At 42.4% G+C, this 20,450-nt stretch overlaps 1 protein-coding gene across 5 annotated transcripts in view; it reads right to left on the bottom strand.

The window, feature by feature from the left end:
• Positions 1-518: 518 nt before the first annotated feature.
• Positions 519-20,450, bottom strand: part of AGBL2 (AGBL carboxypeptidase 2) — a 76,491-nt gene continuing 56,559 nt past the window's right edge. For 2 of the 5 annotated variants that reach the window (XM_056801757.1, XM_056801760.1), the window contains 7 exons: positions 14,714-14,833; positions 13,636-13,755; positions 10,846-10,918; positions 6,295-6,507; positions 4,722-4,764; positions 3,245-3,331; positions 519-1,643 (listed from right to left, as the gene is read on the bottom strand). In XM_056801757.1, the coding sequence (XP_056657735.1) occupies positions 1,412-1,643; positions 3,245-3,331; positions 4,722-4,764; positions 6,295-6,507; positions 10,846-10,918; positions 13,636-13,755; positions 14,714-14,833 (888 nt within the window). In that variant the 3' untranslated portion in view covers positions 519-1,411. Of the gene's footprint in view, positions 1,644-3,244; positions 3,332-3,877; positions 4,207-4,721; positions 4,765-6,294; positions 6,508-10,845; positions 10,919-13,635; positions 13,756-14,713; positions 14,834-20,450 lie in introns of those variants that run through there. The other 3 variants (XM_056801758.1, XM_056801759.1, XM_056801761.1) reach the window with 3 other exon arrangements.

Raw genomic sequence — 20,450 nt, 5'->3', positions numbered from 1 at the left:
TCCTCTCCCTCTCACACTTGGAACTGGAGGTAATATTGGTACAAAGAGAGGCCTCAAGTTCTTCCCCAGATCATTCTTAGTGTTTCATAAATACTGGAGGTAATAAGTCAGACTCTCAAACTGTACTTCAATAGTATGGCTAAATGGCTAAATTTCCCATGCTGCACTCTTATAGTTCACTTGTCACCATTTTACTTTACTAAAGACTCTAATTGTTATTTTGAACAACTAAGGTGGTTCAGTAGACAGAGTTGAGTCAGGAAATTTCTGAGTTCAAATCCAGCCTCAGACACTTACTAGCTGTGTTCCTAGGCAAGTGTAAAATGAGCTGGAGAAGGGAATGGCAAACCACTACAGTATCTTTGCAAAGAAAACTCCAAATAGGTCAAGAAGAATCAGGCAGGACTGAAATAACCGAACAACAAAAGTGATTGTTATTTAGTTCTTAGTATGTTTTGGTGCCTTATGTTAAATGAGAATAACTGGTATTTAATAGGTTAAAATAAAAATAACATAAGTTTGGAAGCAAAACAAGTCTTTATTAAAAGGGGAGGACAGTTAGAGGATGGCTTACTTCCCTACAGAAAAAAACTGTATTTAAAGGCAAAATGCAGTGTGATAAGAAAAATACATTTCCTGAATAGAGTGGAAAACAGTATTTGTCAAAAATACAAAATGATGGACTATGAAAAGGAAATGGTTTCCTTGGTCATCTTCAAGTACAATTTATGGTAGGAATTAGATTTGCCTCTGAATACAGAGGCCAGCAAGGGGGAATGTAGAGTCCATTTATTTTTGACATCAGATTCTGCTTTAAAATGATCCTTGTGTTTGTTTAGTTGGTAAAAATGCAATTCCTTGGCAAGGCACTTGAGAAAAATCATATAGCCCAAACCATAACTTTGCAGGGAAAGACACAAACACTGGAGAGGAGAATATTATGGAAGCTAATGGAGAAATAAAATAAAACAAAACAAAAAGCAAAACACCTCAAAATACCACACTGATTTTTTTTGGATCAATTTGAGAGATTCCTATAGAGAAGTCTCTTCCCTGTCCTGCCTTCTCCACCTTGAATTTGAAGTTTCCAGAAAAATTCTTACAGTTGGAGCAGATTACAAATCAAAATCCTTTTTGCTTTAGATGAACCCAAACTGGTATTCAAGGGAGAGGAAATTGACTGCAACTTTTTGTCTTTGATTTGTCCAAGCAGTAGCTGCAAACTGCTGGGAACGAGTGTGCCTTGTTTTCTGTTTTCCTTCATAACTTGTATTGTGAGTACTCATTAATATCTTGTGACAGGGAGCATTCCTACAGAGAACATCCTTCTGTCATGCTATCTTGCCAGTAATACAGTCTTACTTCTGAGAAGTGGATTCTCTTCGAGGCATTCTTTGTCTTTTTCAGATCTTTATTGGATATCACTGAAGATTAGGAGCCATGTTTTCTGTTTGCATTGTTTCCCCCTTTCTCCAAGTAGACTGTGCTGTTCTCTCTTAGTCAGGTTAGATCTTTCCAGAAGTTTCCACATTTTTCTCTTTCTTTTCCTTTTTACCGGATTCTGAGGGATCTTAGAAGTCAGAGAGAAAGTTTTACCCGGCAGCACGGACAGAGCAGTTACTTTTGGAATCCGGAACAGGGACCTGATAGAAAGGCACAAACAATTGTCCTTCAGCTTCATTCCTCATTTTCACTGTAGCTGTTCCATTTCCCATCTAACACTGAGGCCCTTTCTAGACCTGCCTTTTCAGGGGGGGCTTTATCCCGACTGAGGAGGAGGTGCTAGCCTTATACTTGAAGTTACATGCATTCTTAAGGCCATATAAGGCTTTCCTTACTCCTCTCCCCACACCGCCTCTCCTTCCTAATCTTGGAAACTTCAAGGACTAATCTCACTTGGGCATGCTAACTTCCTTGTCATTTGGACTTAATTTTATCAGAATATTTAGAACTGGAAGGGGGGCCTTGGAAACGACTCGGTGTAGCACAAACCCAGATCCCCTAAGTAAGCAAGCATTTCAGCAGATTTAGAAACAAAATGCCATCTGCTGAGGAGCTCCACATAATGCAAAAATTAGGCTTTCACTTGGTGATAAAGTTGGATAAATTCACATTAGCCAATTGAAAAAATTGTTTCAGTTCATGCTCATCCTTTTGTGAGGAGCTCCTTTTTGATTTTTTCCCAAGTGAGGTTGCTGAACAGAGCACAGAAAAGCTGCTGACTGCCCCTTCCCTGCTTGGATTCTTGAGAGGAGGGAAGATGGGAGTGGGATTTCGGGGTGCGGGGGGGGGGGTCAGCCACATTTTTTAAGATCCTGCCTTAATGAACCTATTGAAAATGCCAAAATTATTTAGAGGCGACTATATGAAACCATAGCTAACCTTCAGATATTACTGGTAACTAGTCCATTGAACAATACTATATCACACAACTAGGTACCACTGGATAAAAAGGGATAAGCTATTGGGAAAGGGATGAATGAATCACTTAGTGAAATGGGTGGCACACCATCCTAACTGTGGATGTGTAGTATCGATCCCCAGGGAAAGGACAAATCGCCATGGTGTAACTAAGGCAGTCATCTGGATAAAAGTCAATGCCTGCTATCCCCAAGCCTGGGTTGTAACCTTTTCAGTGGAAGAAGCAAGGAGCCCGAGTTATAAGAAGGTTGGGGTTAGGGTTCAGGCCCTTGGGTAGTCATTTTCTCCTCCCCAGAACCCTGGGGTTTGGTTAGTGCTGCCAGCTAGATGGGAGAGGGTGGGGATCACCAGACCTTCTAAAATAAAGGCAATGCAAGTATAGCACGCATGAAGATGACGGAGGAATCTCAAAGGAACTGGTAACATTTTTATTACCTGGCACAACTAAAGCCTAAGGCTTGATTGGATTGGATTACTGTAAATGAGAAAGGAATCAAAGGTAAGCTGGCTAATAGCTATGAAAAAATTTTCTTGAGGAAACATAGCAAAGACCCCGGGATTTGGGGAGGGGGAACCCCAAACATCACTTGCTCTAATAACTCCTCTCAATAGAGGATTATTTTTAATTTTCTTAAAATTGTCAAAGATTTTGAAGCATATAAGACATTTCTATTTAGTATTTGAATGCATTAAACGTATGGTCTAAGATGATGGACAGACACATTAGTGCCATGCTGAGTATACTAATATTTAGACATTCCAAATCAGAAAGGGCTTCTGGGATAAAATTACCACCATAGACCTGATGGGAGTTAACACTCACTTTGTTGTTGTTATGTTCTTAAACTCCAGGACCCAGGTGCTCCATGAGCCTGGTTTTCTATTTCTGTGTCTGGAAGACAAAGGCTTCCTATAGCAAATTAGAAAAAAAAAAGGGGGAACTTCTAAAGGACGAGCCTCTCCCACTAGAAACAAACGTTATGGGTCCACTTGGTATAGACCAGGCAGAAGGACACCAAGAGCAAAGATTCTTATTCCCATTTACTGATGAGAAAAATGAAGCAACACTGGCTACATTGGTAAAGGAACCAGAACCTGGAGCAAGGGACAGCTGGCTCCAAGGTGAGCTCTCCTTTATCCGAGCTGCCTTTTTGCTTGTGGTATCTGCCCTCGGTGGTGTCCACGGGATTATGCACTTAGCCCAAGCAAGCTAGTTACATATGTATACAGGGCTTCAGAGAGGGACAGTAACTATTCTCAAATCACACAGACTCCTGGATCCTTGCTCTGGAGTGAATGAATTTAAGTAGCAAACCCCAGGACAGGGAGAAGCTTTCAAACACAGGTTCTAAAGAATCTGGAAATAGTCATTACAAAATAACTATAATTTATTTGCTGTCTTATACAGAAAATAATAGTCACTCTTCCCTCATCTCCCCACCCCGCCATCCCAGGGCAGAAATCCCCTTTTTTTTGTTTGTTTTTTGTTTACATTCTACTCAATTGCCAGTAATTTAATTTGCCTCATTGGGATTTCTGGCCTTGTTTTTTCCTCTTGTCTATTTGTGACCAGGAGTGTTCTACTACAGTAATACCTGATGCTGCAAGTACTTCTCTCCTGCCACAGACATTTTCATGATCCACTATTCAGTCTCCTGCCATCTTTGTAAAGTCTCTGCTTAGCTTCACAAGCTCAGCTCAGATGGTGCCTACTGTGGTTTTCCCTGTCTCCCACGGATGGTATTTGCATTACTGGATCATGCAAGAAAATGCCAAGGCTGGGTGCTGTGGGTAGCAATCCAGTATAATGATTATTAGCCAGCAGAGATGGCAATTCGTTCCCAGTCCATTGACGCATATGTAGAGGATTTTGTTAGATAATGGTGCTAATGGATACTTTAGAGTATACTTCATTCTCGTACATCCCCCAGACTGATCTGCCAGCTGCCACAGGGCTGGGCGGCTATTACCATTCTGGCTTAGAGATGAGGGTGTTGAGAGCTAGTGACGGCTACTTTTTGGCAAACTGGTGACTGGAGGAGACTGTCTCTCGACATAACGGTTTTTCCTCCACGCCACTGGGGTTAGTTCTGTACGAATCTGGGCTAAGTCACTGATCAGACCAAAAGCAGTATCTGGAATCTTTTTTCACCTCCTGTTTAGAAGCTACATCACAAACTCTTTGGGAGCTAGCACAGGGTCACACATGGCAGACACAGTGGGTATTTGTTAGGTGGAATGTCCCTGGATAGTAATTACTACTACTACAAGGTTAATCTTCTCACACATCTCTGTAGTACCTCGGTGTTATAGAAGATGGAGGATGGGATGGCGTCCACTTGCCTGGATGGAGTTGGAAGAGAGGAGACAGACTTGATTAACATGGAGAAACAAGTTGTGCATTGTCTTTTTTATAAAATACAGTGAATCGTGTGCTCCTGGGGCCTTTGGCCTAGACTTGGGATGGGCAAGAAATGAAGATTCTTCTAGTGATGACCATGATAGGTTGAAAGAAAAATATTTTATCCTCAGACCTGTCTGTCCTAAAAGAAATACTCCTTTCCACAGCACGTAGAACATTGAGAGTATTAGGCATATAATAGATATTCAATATTTGCTTCATATACTAAACCATTTATTTGCAAAGCAGTGTGCCAGGCAATGGTTGCAGGGGCTGAGGGTGAAGAAGGAATAAAATTATAATTAAATAGTTGCAGGGGCAGCTGGGTGGCTCAGTGGATGGAGAACCAGGCCTAGAGACGGGAGGTCCTAGGTTCAAATCTGGCCTCAGACACTTCCCAGCTGTGTGACCCTGGGCAAGTCACTTAACCCCCATTGCCTAGCCCTTCCCACTCTTCTGCCTTGGAACCAATACACAGTATTGATTCCAAGACAGAAGGGAAAGGTTTTTATATATATTAAAAAATAGTTGCTATCCTAAGGGAGGTTAAAGTGAATGTCATCCTAGGACTAAGCTCTGGTCACCTTTTTTGTGTGTGTTGGTTGCTTTCTTCCTGGAAACCCTCTTTAGAAAGGATTTTTCCCACCATGAACACAAAGCACTCTGTTAGGTATGGTCTATAGACCAAAGCAGAGCCCAACCTGTAAAAGAATCATCTTTCAGATAGATGAATCAAACATTTTTGCTTCCAAAAATACGGGAGGATTTGGTTGAGAACGTCCCCATTTCTCAAAACATACAACAGCCTGTCGGGCAACCTATGCGCTTTCCCCCAGTATTTATGTGTGCAGTCAATTATAGTTCAAAAAGTTCTGTATGACTAAATTTTGATAAAAATTGATAGGCTAACAATCTCATTTTACAGATGAGGAAATTGGTGCCCGTTTAGGTGAGTTCCCCAAGGCCGCATCACTCCCTGTTAGTGCCAGAGCCAACTGGAGCTCACTATTCAAGGCTCTTGGGGCTGATTCCCACAGTTCTAATCCCTCCTTACAGATAAGGCTGACCATTGAGAGTCAAGGGATTTGGAAGCTTAGATTTAGAGCTGGAACAATCCTTAATGCCCATCTAGTCCAACTGAGGCTCCTAGAGATGACTCATACAATTACTGAATGGAAGTGGGAGAATGAGAATCCAGGGCTTCCCGACTCCCAGTTCCAACACCAGCCTGGGCGGGAGAGGGGCATGAAGGTCATCTCAAGAGAATCTGGCTTCCTGGAGACTGGACAAGGGCAATGGCTGATGGGGGAGCCGGCTCTTTCAGCATTGGTTTGAGCCTGGGAGGGGGGACCCTTTATGGGGTGGCCGTTCCCCTTAGAGTGGCCTGAAGCCACCAAAAGGCTAAGTAACTCGTCCACCGTCACACAGGTCTTGGGCCCAAGCCTTCCTGTCTCCTGTCCCTAAGTAATTACCTTGCTGAATCAGACTACGTAAAATCGCCTGTTTCTCACAGCCCTCTTGGCTCAGTTGCAGAAAGAGTGGAGGTGGGTACTGCCTAATGGCTAAAGTGTTCTTGCTTCGTTCTGGAGACACCGAAGAGATGAGCAAAGGCTGATGGTGGTTCAGGTCTGGCTGCATTAACAGAGAGTTTTGGTACCTGCACATCTTTTCCTTCCATGAATAGGCTGATAAGAAACAAACAGAAATGTCACCTGTACCATTTACAAATCATCTGGAACGCAGCCCGGTATGTTGACAGAACAACAAAGTCTGTTTTGTCCTCTAAGGCCTTCTTCCAGGAGGCCGGCCTTTTGTGGACTAGAAACGTTCGCCTCCTTTGAGATGAAGAAAACCATTTGAAAAGCCTGGGAAATTGTCCCACTGCAGTCAAGGCAAGCGCTTCTTAGGTGGTGGGTTTATATCCCCCCAGCTCAGACAGTTAAAGGCAATGTGACCTGGACACCCCACGGTGGACAGATAGCTAGCAAAACTCCATGATTTAAACTCTTTTTATGGTAGGCTAATTCCTGATTGGGGAAAAAAAAGACAGGGCCTTTGTTCCCTCTAAGATAGGTACGTATCCCTTAAGGATATCGATTGAATCTAACATTCTAGTCGAAAAAGTTTTGCTTTTATTACATTTTTCATCATTTTACATACATATGTGTTTATATGTATGTGTAAAATGAGGATATGTATGTATACATGTATTTAGGTTTGGGGGCCAACTCCTCTGCTCCCAAGAACAGAAAATTGGGGTTCACAGGTGGTGGGGTCTTGTGGTCCAAACAGTGAGGTTTCTTCAGTAGGTGTTTCATTGAGATTCAAAACAGAGTCATATATTCTTAGACCTTTCAAAAAAAAAACTTTCTAAAAAAAGTTTTGTTGGAAAACCATTAAAAGTGAGCTTAAAACAATATTATTCATGGTGATATACATGGAATAAGACCTAAGGGCTCAATTTAGATCCTTAAATAGAAGTATGGTCTGAGGCACAATTTGGTCCTATTTGCAGTTTTCTCCCTCTGTGAACTTGGGTGAGTTATTTCATTTCTCTAGGCCTCAGTTTTCTTAAGTATGTGGCTTGGATCCCTTTTTTGTTAGTATAGTGAAGCCTATAGACAGACCCTTTCTCAGAATTGTGTTTGTAAAATGCATAAAATAAAATATATAGGATTACAAAGGAAACCAATTATGTTGAAATACACCAATTGAAATATAAAAAATCCCGAAGTTCATGGACTCCACGTTAAAAAAGCCTTAGGGGCAGCTGGGTGCCTCAGAAAATGGAGAGCCAGGCCCAGAGATGGGAGGTCCTGGGTTCAAATTTAGCCCCTGACCCTTTTCTAGCTATGTGACCTTGGGCAAGTCACTTGATCCCCATTGCCTAGCCCTTATTGCTCTTCTGCCTTGGAACCAACAGTATTGACTCCAAGATGGAAGGTGAGGGTTATTTAAAAAAAAATAACTTTAGTAGTCTAAGATGATTCTCCAGGTTACCTTCTAGCTCTTATTCTATGATTCTATTCAGCTTAACCTCAATCTAGCCAGGCTTAGACTTGATTAGAATATTCTTCTCTACTGGGGGGGAGGGGGGAGGCTGGGAGAGGTAGTGCCATAGAGAGTGCTGGGCCTAGAGTCAGGAAGACTTGAGTCCAAACACTGCTTCTGGCACTAACTGTGTGACTCTTGGCAAGTCACAACCTCTGCAGTTTCCTCAGCTATAAAATAGAAATGCTAATAGCACCTACCTGCCCCACAGATTGATGTGAGGATCAAATGAGATCATTATTAAAAGGCCTCAGCATAGCTTCTGGCTATGTAAATGCTTATTCGCTTCTCTTTTCCTTTACTAAATTTTTCCCCCCTTTACTGAATTCTTAAAACAGAATCGAAAACTCTTAACCTTAGTTAATTCTTAACATTCAGGCTTTTAAAATTCAAAATATTCCCATGCTGCTTTTCACAGCTGGAAGTAGTTATCTTGACAGCTCTATTAGAATTCATGAGACTAGTCTTTTTTTTTTATTAATAACAGTAACAATGATGATTACTACCCAAATGTTTTTGTTGTTTGATTGTTTCAGTTGTGTTAGACTCTTCCTGACTCCATTTGTAGCTGTCTTGGCAAAGATCCTGGAATGGTTTGCCATTTCCTTCCTCAGCTTATTTTCCATTTGAAGAAACAAACAGGGTTAAGAGACTTGGCCAGGATCACATAGGCATAAGTATCTGAGGCAGGATTTGAACTTGGGTTTTCCCGACTCCCAACACTATGCACTGTAGCACCCCCAACTACCTCTAACGCAGAGAAAAGTCTTCTGATCAAGTCTAGGGATAAGATTCTGGCTAGATTAAAGTTAAGATGGATACAGTCATAGAATTAGAGCTATGAGGTAACCTGGGGGAATAAAATGGCAGTCTGTCCACATCACAGCTACTGAATATCTACTGGTGATTCTTAGACTTTAGAAGCTCATTAGCCTTCCTAAACTAACAGATGACAAATTCTCAAAATATCCTGGAAAATTCAACAAAGGAGCCATATTAGAGCATGGTTACTGGCAAAACTTGCCCATAATTGCCCAGATATAATGTGGACCCACAAAAATAGAACAATGTTTTTAATAGATGGTGCAATACCAAGGAGTCTCCCAACAACATGGAATGAAGAGCTCTCAAAATATAGAGATCTAAAGGAAGAAAGCCATGTTGGAACACGAAGTACACAGACAGAACTCTTGCCTCTTACGGACTACTAGAGTTGTTCCCTGTTCCTAAGATTCTTTCAGTGAGTCTACAGAAGATGAGTTTACCTCCCAATTTCTGGTTGATGTGGTTGTTTAGTTATTTCAGTCATGTCTGATTCTTCATGACCCCATTTGGGGTTTTCTTTGGTAAAAATACTGGAGTAGTTTGCGATTTCCTTCTCTAGTTCATTTTACAGATGAGGAAACGGAGGCAAACAGGATTAAGTGACTTATAGAGGGTCACACAGCTAGTAATGTCTGTGGCCAGATTTAAACTCGGAGAAATGAGGCCTCTTGACTCCAGGCACAGTACTCTACTAGTTGCCCTACCTCCCACTATTGTTCAGTGAGGAAAATCAGTCATCATCAGTCCATTGATCGGGAAGCATCAAAGAATAACAGTTGATAGTTCTTTGTCCTGAGACTGTTTCTATATGAACCCCATTGAATGAGATGAAAAGAACAAGAAATTATAGCTCTTTCCTGTGGCCAAAATACAAAGAAAAAGATAATAGTCTTAAGAGGATGTTCCTTTCTAGGGCATGTGGCTCTCTTGTAACTCCTTTTGCCTCATCCCAAGGAAGCCAATTTGTTCTTTTTGAAGAAGAAACATGTGGCCCCTCCCAAAAGGGCTCTGTGGTGGGGCTTGGCATGGCCATCCAATGATCCTAGCAAGTCTACCCCCGCTTCCTTTCCGTTTTGACAAATGGCATCTGAAACAAAGTTCCTTAGGCGTGGTATTAGCAGGGAGCAGGAAGTCTTGCAAGCCACAGCGGCTACTTTGGCAGTGGATGGGGCTCTCTTCCTCTGTGCCAAGAGTCAAAGGTCTCTTCCAATCATTCTAACCATTAGCCAACTAGTCAGCAGTGGTTGATTGGGGTGGGGAGGAGAGAGAGGGGCAGAGAATGTGACTTAACCCCCACTGTCTAGCCCTTAATGCTCTTCTGCCTTGCAACCAATACAAGTATTGATTTTAATATGGAAGGGAAAAGTTTTCATAAAATAAAAAATAAATAGGAAATTACACATTTATAGTGTCAATAAACCAAAAACAACTGCTAGGTTAGAGAACCAGTTAGTTGAACATAGAATTTTAATTGAGTTATAAAAGCAATTACATTATTTTCTAGCGTAACATAAGCAAGGTTAAAATTTGAGTTGTCCATGAGTTGCTTGCTTACTCTATCTAGAAGCCTACCTTGCTTTAAGCAAACATGATTTATTTAGAATTCAGAAAATGGGGTAATTATTAACTTGGAGTAGCATTCACCACAGAATTCTTTTAAGTAGAATGCTTTCTAACTACATAGGGCCTGATATACAAAAATTTGATTTATGTATCATTTTAGGGAATAATTTATTACATAAAGCAAGGTACACTTCTCTTGGAGTTTAGTAAACATGCATTTCAATTCCCAAGAAGTTTACTAAAGGGATAGCAGATGTTTATGTACATCATGGTCACATTTTGATGGAAAATAATCCATAAGACATGATTCTAGAAAATATGTAGATTAAAAACAAAATATAAGAACAAGTATATGACCAATATAATATTTAGTCTACTGTTATACAATGACATAATTCTTCCCAGATTACATAATATATCCCAGACCTAATCAGTGTCTACCAGGAAACATCATTTGTGTTGGCAGCGTTATTTGTAACACAGAGTATCAGAGTCCTGTGGATACATGTGGGTGTGAAAGGAAGTCTGGAATAGGGGGATCTTGTTTGCAGAATATCTGTTCCTAGACCTGATTTGCTTCATACCTGAAGTTACCTCGTTATTGATGGTCGAGCCCTTCCTCCGAGGGTCTGCCATTTTGAAACCTGGTTTCTTGTTCTGTCGGAACAAAATACTGAACATTGAATCCGCTTACAGTGAAGCCCCTCCCCTCCTTCCCTTTCCCTTCCCCCACTGGAAGGGGGCCACTCTAGCACTGACTGAGCCTCTCTCCTCAATCCCAGCTATCGGTTCATTTTTTCCTCAGACTGTGAACTCCTTGAGAGCAGAGCCCGTTTGGGGGCTGCCAGAGTCTGGCAGAATGTCGTACCCAACGCCTGAGAAGTATCTGCATTTCCCCCACCTATCTGCGACTCAGTATACTTTGGAACCAGGCCTAAGCTCGATGATTCCCCAACCAGAAGCACTTTAAAGGCTGCCCGCCGGACTCGGACGCAGGTTCATGGAAAGGATCAGAGGCCAGGCCCGCGGCAAGGTACCCAAACCCAGACCGTCAAACCGGCTACAGCAGGGACGCCGAGGAGGAGAGGAGGCGTTTTCAGCTGTGTACGGGAAGAGGTGATCTCCCCTGAGTTCCCCTTCAAACTTTCCTATTTGAAGGCCTACCTCTTCCTGAGGGTATCATGCGGCGCTAACATTCACAGAGTCCTTTGAAGTTTACAAAGCGCTTCATTTACGGAGCTCACATTTGACCTCAGCAGCCTCTAGGAGGCTGTACAGTGCAGGGGAAGACATGGTTTAGTGGGGTCAGAGCCCAGCACTTATTCCCTGTATGACCTTGGTCAAGTCACTTAACTTTTCTTCAGCTTCTAGACTGGACTAGATGACCTCAAAGGCCCCTTCCAATTCCATGAGCTTGTGATTTTCCATTTTATGGATGAGGAAACTACAGCTGAGAGAGGCTAAGTAGCTTCCTACAGCTAGTAAATGCTAGCAGTGGGATGCAAACCCAGGTCTCTGCCGGCTCCAAGCACGGGTTCTCTCTGCTATACCACAGTAAACTTTAAAGGCATGACATTTCAGTCTAATTTTGAGCAGCACTTCATGAATCTCTCTAATGGTACAGACCAGAGCTCTTCTGTCCCTATAAACCATCTTCGTGGGTTGCTGTGCTCTCCCCAAATCTGTTCCCTGATGGCCAATTTTCTGGTGATGCACCTCTTCACTTAGGGAGAGGTCTTTGGGTTGGTCATGGTCTAAGTAGAGTGGCATAGTGGATGAAGGGCCAGGCCTGGAGTCAGGAGGTCCTGGATTCAAATCTGGCATCAAATAACTTCCTAGCTGTGTGACCTTGGGCAAGTCACTTACCCCCATTTGCCTTGTCCTTACCTTTGTGTCTTAAGGATTATTTATAAGGCAGAAGGTAAGGATTTTGGGGGGAAATCCTTCCCACTGGTATGCGATGGAACACTAACCCTGGAGCCAGAACACTTGGGTAGGGATGGGGATGGGAATGGACCAATCATTGGTGCAATAAAGACAACATATCTGGACCTTAACAAAGTTCTTGTCAAGACCAAATGAGGTAAGTCGCCAGTAGCAGCTAACGTGAATGATCTGCTGCCCCTTCTCACTTTAGATGGGTGGGCTGCATCTACCACGGGGCACATTCTAAGACTGTCAGCTAGTTAAGTGCTTAAGGAGTACGCATTATCTTGATCATATAATTTGAACAAAAATCTGGCCCCCATTCCTGAATTTCATTTAAAAGCCTGGGCCAATATCACTAAAAAATGTGTGATTTTATTTTTTTTAGCCTTTTCCTTCTAACTATTAATTCTAAGGCAGAATAGAGGTAGCATTAAGTGACTTGTCCAGGGTCATACAGACTTATCTTTGTACTTAATCAGAGATATGATGGTCAGTTTTGAGTGATTCAGGGAGCCACTTAACTGCAATGAAAAAAAAGTAAAATTATATGTTCCATTTAATCATATGATTAGTTCAAAAATCCATTTAAAATGCAAACGAATGCTCTGTGATAGATAACATTGTTGGGAGGACAGGATAGTTGAATCCGGGTGTATGGAGCCAGTCAGCCTGTCCAAGTCCCCTTAGTAGTGGATTCTTAGAGTAGGCTGGAACCTCGTTATATTGGATAGAGAGCAGAATTCAGCAAAGAATAGTTTATCTGGGATTGTACTCCAGAAAGTTTAGTTACAGGAGCATTAAAAAGTGAGCACTAGCTGACCCTGGAGAAGAGCTGCCAAACTATACTTTCTTCCTTTCTTTGAAGTGGGGAGAAGGAAACTGGGGGCTGAATACTGCAGATATTGTCCAACTTAATTCATGTGTTAATTAGTTCTGCTCAGAGGGCCTGATAGGTGGGGGAGGAGAGCGGGATATGTATGGCATATAAGCATAAAAGTTATCAGTCAATTTCATTAAAAAAAAGTAAAGGTGGTTCTTCATTGTGAGCTAATGACACGCTACAGGTTCCCAAGAACAGCCTTCAAAGAGATCCCAGTGTTTTATGGATGCGTCTCTGGTTACCCACACTTTTGTTTTCAGAGTAAATGAATTTACTGACAATAATCCTTAGAAGCCAGACTTAACTACAGCGTTTGGGCCAGTTTCAGCTCTGCACTTCCCTAGCAAGGTGATTCTGGGCCACTTCCTTCCCTGGGCTCCCTCTCCTTCCGCAAATGTTCACCTGCCAGCTTTTCCTGAGGCTGGTGAGGAAAGCGCTTTGTAAACCTTAAAGTCCTTTGGAAATGGGGTTATTCTCAGGAATTCCAAATGCTGAGGAGCTTTTCACATTTCAGATGTTAGAGGGCTGCTGGTTTAGTGGAGAAACATTCAAATGGAAATCTTACCTCATTAAACTTTAAGTTCTCATTTTTCACCCGGGAGGACTTTTCATTTGTAAGAGCCTCTGAACTTTTGAAAAAGATGGACTGCTTTTTCACCACAGGGGCAAATTCTGGTTTTTCCTGCTACAATTATTGGAAAGAGCATGTTTTTAATCAGCCTAAAAACACACAAATTCCTATCTCTGGTATTTGAACTGTTGCAGTTCTAGTCACTGAAAAGTGAAATTAAAAAAAACAAAAAAAAGCTTCAATGAGCCTTTGAGGCTCAGGCAGAGCCCTCTATGTCTAAGTATCTTGAATCTGCAGAAGGAAGGCCAGTGTTTCCCAGCCTTAGCCTTTATCAGCACATGATGTCCTTGGAGACCTGTCCTGAGACAAAGACCAAAATAACCACACCCTGGGCCCATCTCTGTGGAGGCTGGAATGAAGTATCAAAGGGCTCTGGCTGAAATCGGATCCAGAGGTGCCAGGAGAATTCCCTAGGCAAGGGAAGGCTTCTGGGCCCAAAGAAGTTGGCCCTAGAAACCTAGAGATGAGTTCTGAAATCCTTTTATCCAAGTTGATAGCAAAAAAACCCCAAAAAACAGCAGAATCAGAGAAAGTGTATCTGTGAGAATAAATATGTAAGTATATGTATAGGGAGCAGCTGGGTGGCTCAGTGGATTGAGAGCTAGGCCTGGAGATGGGAGGTCCTGGGTTCAAATGTGAACTCTGGTACTTCTAAACTGTGTAACCCTGAGAGAGGTCACTTAAAATCTCTTACCACTCTCTTCTATCTTGGAACTAATACACACTATTGATTTTTAAGACATGATATGGGTTTTAAAAAAAGTATATGAGAATAAATATACCAAACACTATGGACTGAAGGAGCTCTCCCTTTGGGAGTGAGACAGAGCTGACCTCAAGCAAGAGAGGGAGTCCCAGATCTCAAACAAGGGAAAACTCCCTGAAGTCTTTAGTTGGTATGGCAAGGTGGGAGATGGACAGGGACATGCTCCTCAACTGGACTTTCCTTTAGGATCCTTGCCTTGCAGCTCTGAAACTAGATAGTAGAAGTCAACCACTGCGTTTTTCTTACCTGGCCATCTTCTGCTGGCTTAAGCTCCTGGATAAACCTGGTCCTCTGATGTATCTCATTTCTTTGCTTTCTTGTTTCCAGTGGTTTCTTTTTCTTCTTTGGTTTTTTCTTCTGGTCAAGCTACTCCAGGAAAGAAAAAAAGAAACATCTTCAATCATTTACTATCATTCAACGAAATCGTATCTTCTGAGCATGACTTTGTGCTTAGGCGACCCACTTGAATGAAGCAAAACAATACTTTCTCCTTACACTGACAATATAGTTGAAGAAGCATATCCCAGGAGGAGTCATCAGAGACATTGAATAAATGTTGTACACATGATTTTGTTAAAGTCTAGGTGTTTTTCTTCTTTAAAAATATAAATAGTTTTTATGAACACATTTTGATAAACATTTTATTATGGTTTGACTTTTGTTTGTATTTGCTGAATCTAAAGCTTATAATGCTTTAATTTATTCTAATGTCAACATGGAAATCTAGAGATCCCCAGTTTATTTAGTTTGAGTGTAGAAACCCCAGGTTTTGACCTTATTGCAGGAGAGGTTTCCCCCTGAGGGAAGGTCCCTCTTCACCAGACAGTGAACTTCCTGGTAGTTTGGGTGGGAACAGCTCATCCCACCCAATATTAAGCATCCCTTTTGTCCCAATGGTTTCTCCCTCTAGGCTTAGGTCCATTACCAAGGTGGCCCAGCCCTGGGCTGAGTCTTTCCCTTTTGTGTCCATTGTAGGGCATCAGCCCCTCACTGTTAGTCCTGTCTGGAAAGCCTCATTTTCCTTTCTCACCACTGTAAAGTCAATCAACTGTCCCCCTAATCCTAAACCCCCAGGTCATCTAGAGTGGTATATAGGCTCCCCAAGTTGTTTTGTTCCTAGGAGTCCATCCTGAGTCGGTGGCACTCCCAGGGGCTGGTGACCAGGGTGTCTTGACTCTGTGCAGTCTTGGGAAGCAGCTCTGTTGTCTGTGGTATTAGTAGCGCTAACCCCTCTTCCCTTGATTAAAGAGTGATTTTGACTATTTAATAGTTCTGTGTTTTTTCTAGTTGACATTAACTAGGAATTTTCTGAATAATATGGAAATAGTTATCAAGTGATAACATTTGTACAACCCAATGGAACTGCTTGTCACTTTGGAATGGGGGAGGGAAGAGGGGAGGGAAAGAAAACGAATCATGGAAACATGGAAAAAATATTTAAAAGTTAAAATAAGAAAGAGGAATTACCAACAAAAATCACTCATACACAAGGAAAAAATTTAAAAGGATTGAACAAGCAACTGAATTTAATTGTTTAGAGTTTAAAAATAACTAATTTAATAAAATCAGACTAATTTTAAAAATTGCTTTGTTGTAAACTTAACATAACTACACTTACATGAATTCTGGCATATAAAATATGAACACCGTTCTTTAAGAATGTAGAAGAATGTTTGGTTCAACTATTGCTTTATTGTTGGATATTTATGTTATTTCTACCTTTTTGCAACTAAATTAAAATAATTATTTTTAAAGAAGAGTGTCTAGTAAATTCTCTTTAATAATAACAAATAATGTTTGGTTCAAAACCCAGAGCAATATTCTCCTTGCTATTACTAGAGGCAGTCCTTGAATAGCTGGAAATCAGGATAGCTCTGTGAAAGGGAATTTTTATTCCCTTTGTCTATCTTAAGCCAATCAATCAAGGACTTAAAGTACCCTCATTTAACACTTTGTAAGTCACTAACAAGGAAAGTTCATGCCTTAAAAGGCCACAAGCACTCCCCCCCCCCCCCCTTGCAGTGCCAGGCAAATTGGGAGGCTGTGACTGGTTCCTGTGGGAGAGAGACAGGAAGGGATGCAGAGAAACTGATTATAAAAAGCCTGCCCAAGGAAGGACTCCTGAGGAGGAATTTGGCTGAAGAGGAGGTTTTTTTCCTGCGATTCATTCTGTGAGGTAGACACTTGGCCTTGGTGGGTCAGGCTGAAGAAGCATTCTGTGCTTCTGCGCATAGATTCAGTGTTGGGATTCTAGCTGAAGGAACCCCAACCCTTGTTGAAGAGGCTACTGGACTTCCACATGGAGACTGGAACTTTGTCAGGGAGTGAGCTGAATTGCTTCAGATTGGAGCTCTAGGGTGGTAGGCTAGGAAATATTTTCTACTTCCCTCATACATTTCCCTCCTTTTAATACATTTATATTAAGTTAAATTAAGAGCTACTCACAACATTTTGACTTGAGAAGTTAATTTTATATACGGCAACCACAGTTCTCTTTTTTTAAACATTATTTTGGTCAAACCAAATTTTTAATTAATTATTAAAGCTCTAACTAGTGTCCATTTAGCAGTTGTTGGTTCTTAAGTTAGTGGTATTGGATTTGGGTTATGGTTTTGGTTTGGAGATTGTGGAGCCCCAGTCAACTTATCGAACCAGCTGAGAGATTAATAAACAGGTATCTTTGCGGCAGCTGGGTGGCTCAGTGGATGGAGAACCAGACCTAGAGATGGGAGGTCCTGGGTTCAAATTTGACCTCAGACACTTCCCAGCTGGGTGACCTTGGGCAAGTCACTTGACCCCCATTGCCTAGCCCTTACCACTCTTCTGCCTTGGAGCCAATACAGAATATTGATTCTAAGACGGAAGGTAAGAGTTTAAAAAAAAAAAGCAAACAGGTATCTTAGACTGCATATGAATGAGCCCATGAGGCAGCAGGTTTTCAAGATATGTTTTGTGAACAAATCATGGCCAGACATCAGCAATAAAATCCAAAGGATAGATGGATGGGCCATTAAGACCCTAGAGAATTCCCTCCAAATAGCGGAGCTTATATATATAGAAAGAGAATAGTCATAAGGAACTGAATAGAGTTATAATCCAAATTTTGAGAAAGCCTCAGGAAAATGGCAATTTGATTATGGTAAAGATAGTAGTCTTACACTTGGCTTCAAAAACTTGATATCACAAGTACAACACGGTGGCAGCATGGTTAAATAACAATTCATCTGAAAAAGCTCTTGGGATTTCAGTGGTCCAAAACCTCAGTGGTTTGTGGTGGCCTTTAAAAAACGAACATAATTTGAAATTGCTTTTTAGAGGCACAGATAGTGCCTAGGCTTAGGTCAGTGACAGTCTCACTGCCGTCTACGGATCTCACGCCATAGGAAGATGGGGGGACAAAACTGGGGATCCCTAGCAAGCAAAAGATGTCATAGAACGAAAATGTCTTCGGCAAGGCCTCAGAGGTCAGGCTAGGACAAAGAGGTCCGTGTAACAGGGTTGAAAACGAGGCAAAGGAAGAGAGCAAGATGGATGCGGGTGAGGCCATGGTGAGATGCAGCTCTGCCTTATAGAAGGGAGGAGAAACCAGAAAGGACTGAGTGCTTTCTGCAGGTTCTCTGGTGTTACAGAAGGAAACACCTTCCAGCTGTTGGGGTCGATGTGACCTAGTGGGGAAGGAGCACAATCTTGGACTGACACTTCCTTACACTGCCGAAGGCCAGGTGCAAAGCGGGGCCTGCTTACATGAGCAGGACGTGGATCTCTGGGATGTCTGGGTTACTGGGACTGTTTCTCCATAAGCGGAATTCTTTAGACAGAAATGCTCTCTGAGGTGACGTGGCAGCACTATCTCTATAAGCATGTAACTAAGGGCATCGAATCGAAGCTGTGCGTGCCACTCTTCCCCCTGGTCCCAGACTATTCATTTCAGCATCTGGACCCTGATAAGAAGCCCGGAGCTGGGGCCCAACTGTTAGAACAACCCCCAAATGGAACAGGCTGTCTCTTACTCAAGGACTTCTATCGACAGCTGGATGACGACCTGTTGGGTGTTGTGAAGGGGATTCTGTCTGGCGTAGAGGTTGGATAAAATGGGCTTCCAATTTGTGAAGTTCTGGAATTCTGAGGACAATATAGGGAAACACGGCAAGGGATTTTGAGGAATGGAGAATGGGAGATGCCCGAATTAATGGTAAATGGTCTCCGTCTCGGGCAAGAAGTGAGCTGAGGACTTGAGGAACGATCTGGAATTCTCTTTTTTGGAGAATGTGTCAGAGAAAAGGAGAGAAGGCTTGCTGTGTTTCACTTAGGGTTCTTGTGGAAATGGTTATTTTTGGAGTCCAGAGTATTAAGCGATAAAAGGGAGATCAGCAAGGCATTATGGTCTTGGTGAGGACAAAAACTAGGTTTAGCAGGCATGAAGCAGAGGGAGACACAGAGATTTGTAAACCTCAAAATTTATTAGACTTATAAATGTTGGAAATTTCACCATTGGGAAATTTCATACTTGAAAAATTTCCTATTGATAGTGGGTCTTGACTATTGGAATGTGAACCCCATTGGCATGGGAGGTTCCTTCTCCTCCCTCCTTAAGATTACTTTAGGACAGAAACCTTTTGCTGAACAATGGAAAGGACTTTGACCTATGCTTAAGCATAGAACAGGAATTTCTTTGAGTCATGATTGATTTTAGAATTGATACAATGGAGATACTTGGAATCAATCTCCACCCTACTCAGTCCTAACAGGATTGAGTAAGGGCTGCAGCATAGATCAAAATTTAATTATTCCAATCTCTACCCTACTCAGGTTAACAGGATTTAGAAAGGGCTGTAGCAAAGGATCAAAGATTTAATTATTTGAAAATATGACCTTCAACAGACATGTGCAAAGCCAGAGACCTCTGGGCGGTCCTGGGTTAAGCTAGAGCCTCCATTGGCACAGGGAAATTGATGGACAGGTGATTGGTAGATGTGAGGACTGAGGGGAGGGAACTTGGATGGTTTCCTTAAGGATAGGGGGGTCTGAAGACTCAGGGGTGGTGGTTGAGGAGTTTGTTGGAGTGGTTGCGGGGTGCTCTGAGAAGCTTGCGCTGAAGGAAGCTGAAGGTGGGGGCCCTGGAGACTGTTTCTCCATTTTTGGTCACGTGAGTAATAGGGACTGATCTCCTTTCATTGCCCCAGCTATCTAAGGGCTTGGGCCTTTTGGCCCAGCCTAAACAGAAGGGGTATTTAAGCCCTATTCCCTTCTCTCCCCTTTCTCTCTCCCTCTATCTCTCTATCTCTAATTCCTTTCTTCCTCCTGTTTGTAATTAAAACTCCATAAAAGGTTGACGGCTGACTTGAGTTTTCATTTAGGAATTACATAGCTGAATTCCTTGGCGACCTTAAATTAATATATATCAGTCTTTTAAAGTGATTTCCTTGTCACAGATTGAAAGTTTAGCCCCTTTGATGGGAAGCGATGACAGATGGAGAAGGACAGACTGAAGACCTCCGAGTCAAGGTTGATGGAGCTGGGAGCCAGGGTCTCGGAAGCCTCCTCACTGAAGACTGAAGGAATTACTAGGGTGAGGCAGGGTGGAACTGCTTACTGGCGTGTGGAGGAATGAGGGAGATTACGCTTCAAGGTCTCCAGATCAGAGCAATAAAGATATGGGCAGGGGGAGAGAAACAGATGGTGAGTGGGCTGGGAGGAGCTGTGGGGCTAGTCAGCACCGAAGAGGCCACCTCCAGGAGGAAGCGAGTTTCAAGAATGATCAAGAGTTTAGGAGGGCGACAGGCTGACTGAGGATGGTGGCACCGGGGTCTGTGGCACGTGCCGGCTGGCAGAGCCGTACAACAAGGCTTTGCCAGTTTGTACACATGTGATACTTGTGGTTCTTGTGGAAGAGACAGTAAGAGCCACATTTGTTTTGTACGGCACTTTCTAGTTTAGCACAGCTCGAAGAGAATCCGGCTCTGCTGAGCCCCAGAAGGCAGAA

The sequence above is a fragment of the Monodelphis domestica genome, chromosome 6 (assembly GCF_027887165.1).
Source record: "Monodelphis domestica isolate mMonDom1 chromosome 6, mMonDom1.pri, whole genome shotgun sequence".
NCBI lineage: Eukaryota > Metazoa > Chordata > Mammalia > Didelphimorphia > Didelphidae > Monodelphis > Monodelphis domestica.
Note: the sequence above shows the minus strand (reverse complement) of the source record. Positions and strands in the feature narration are given on the sequence as shown.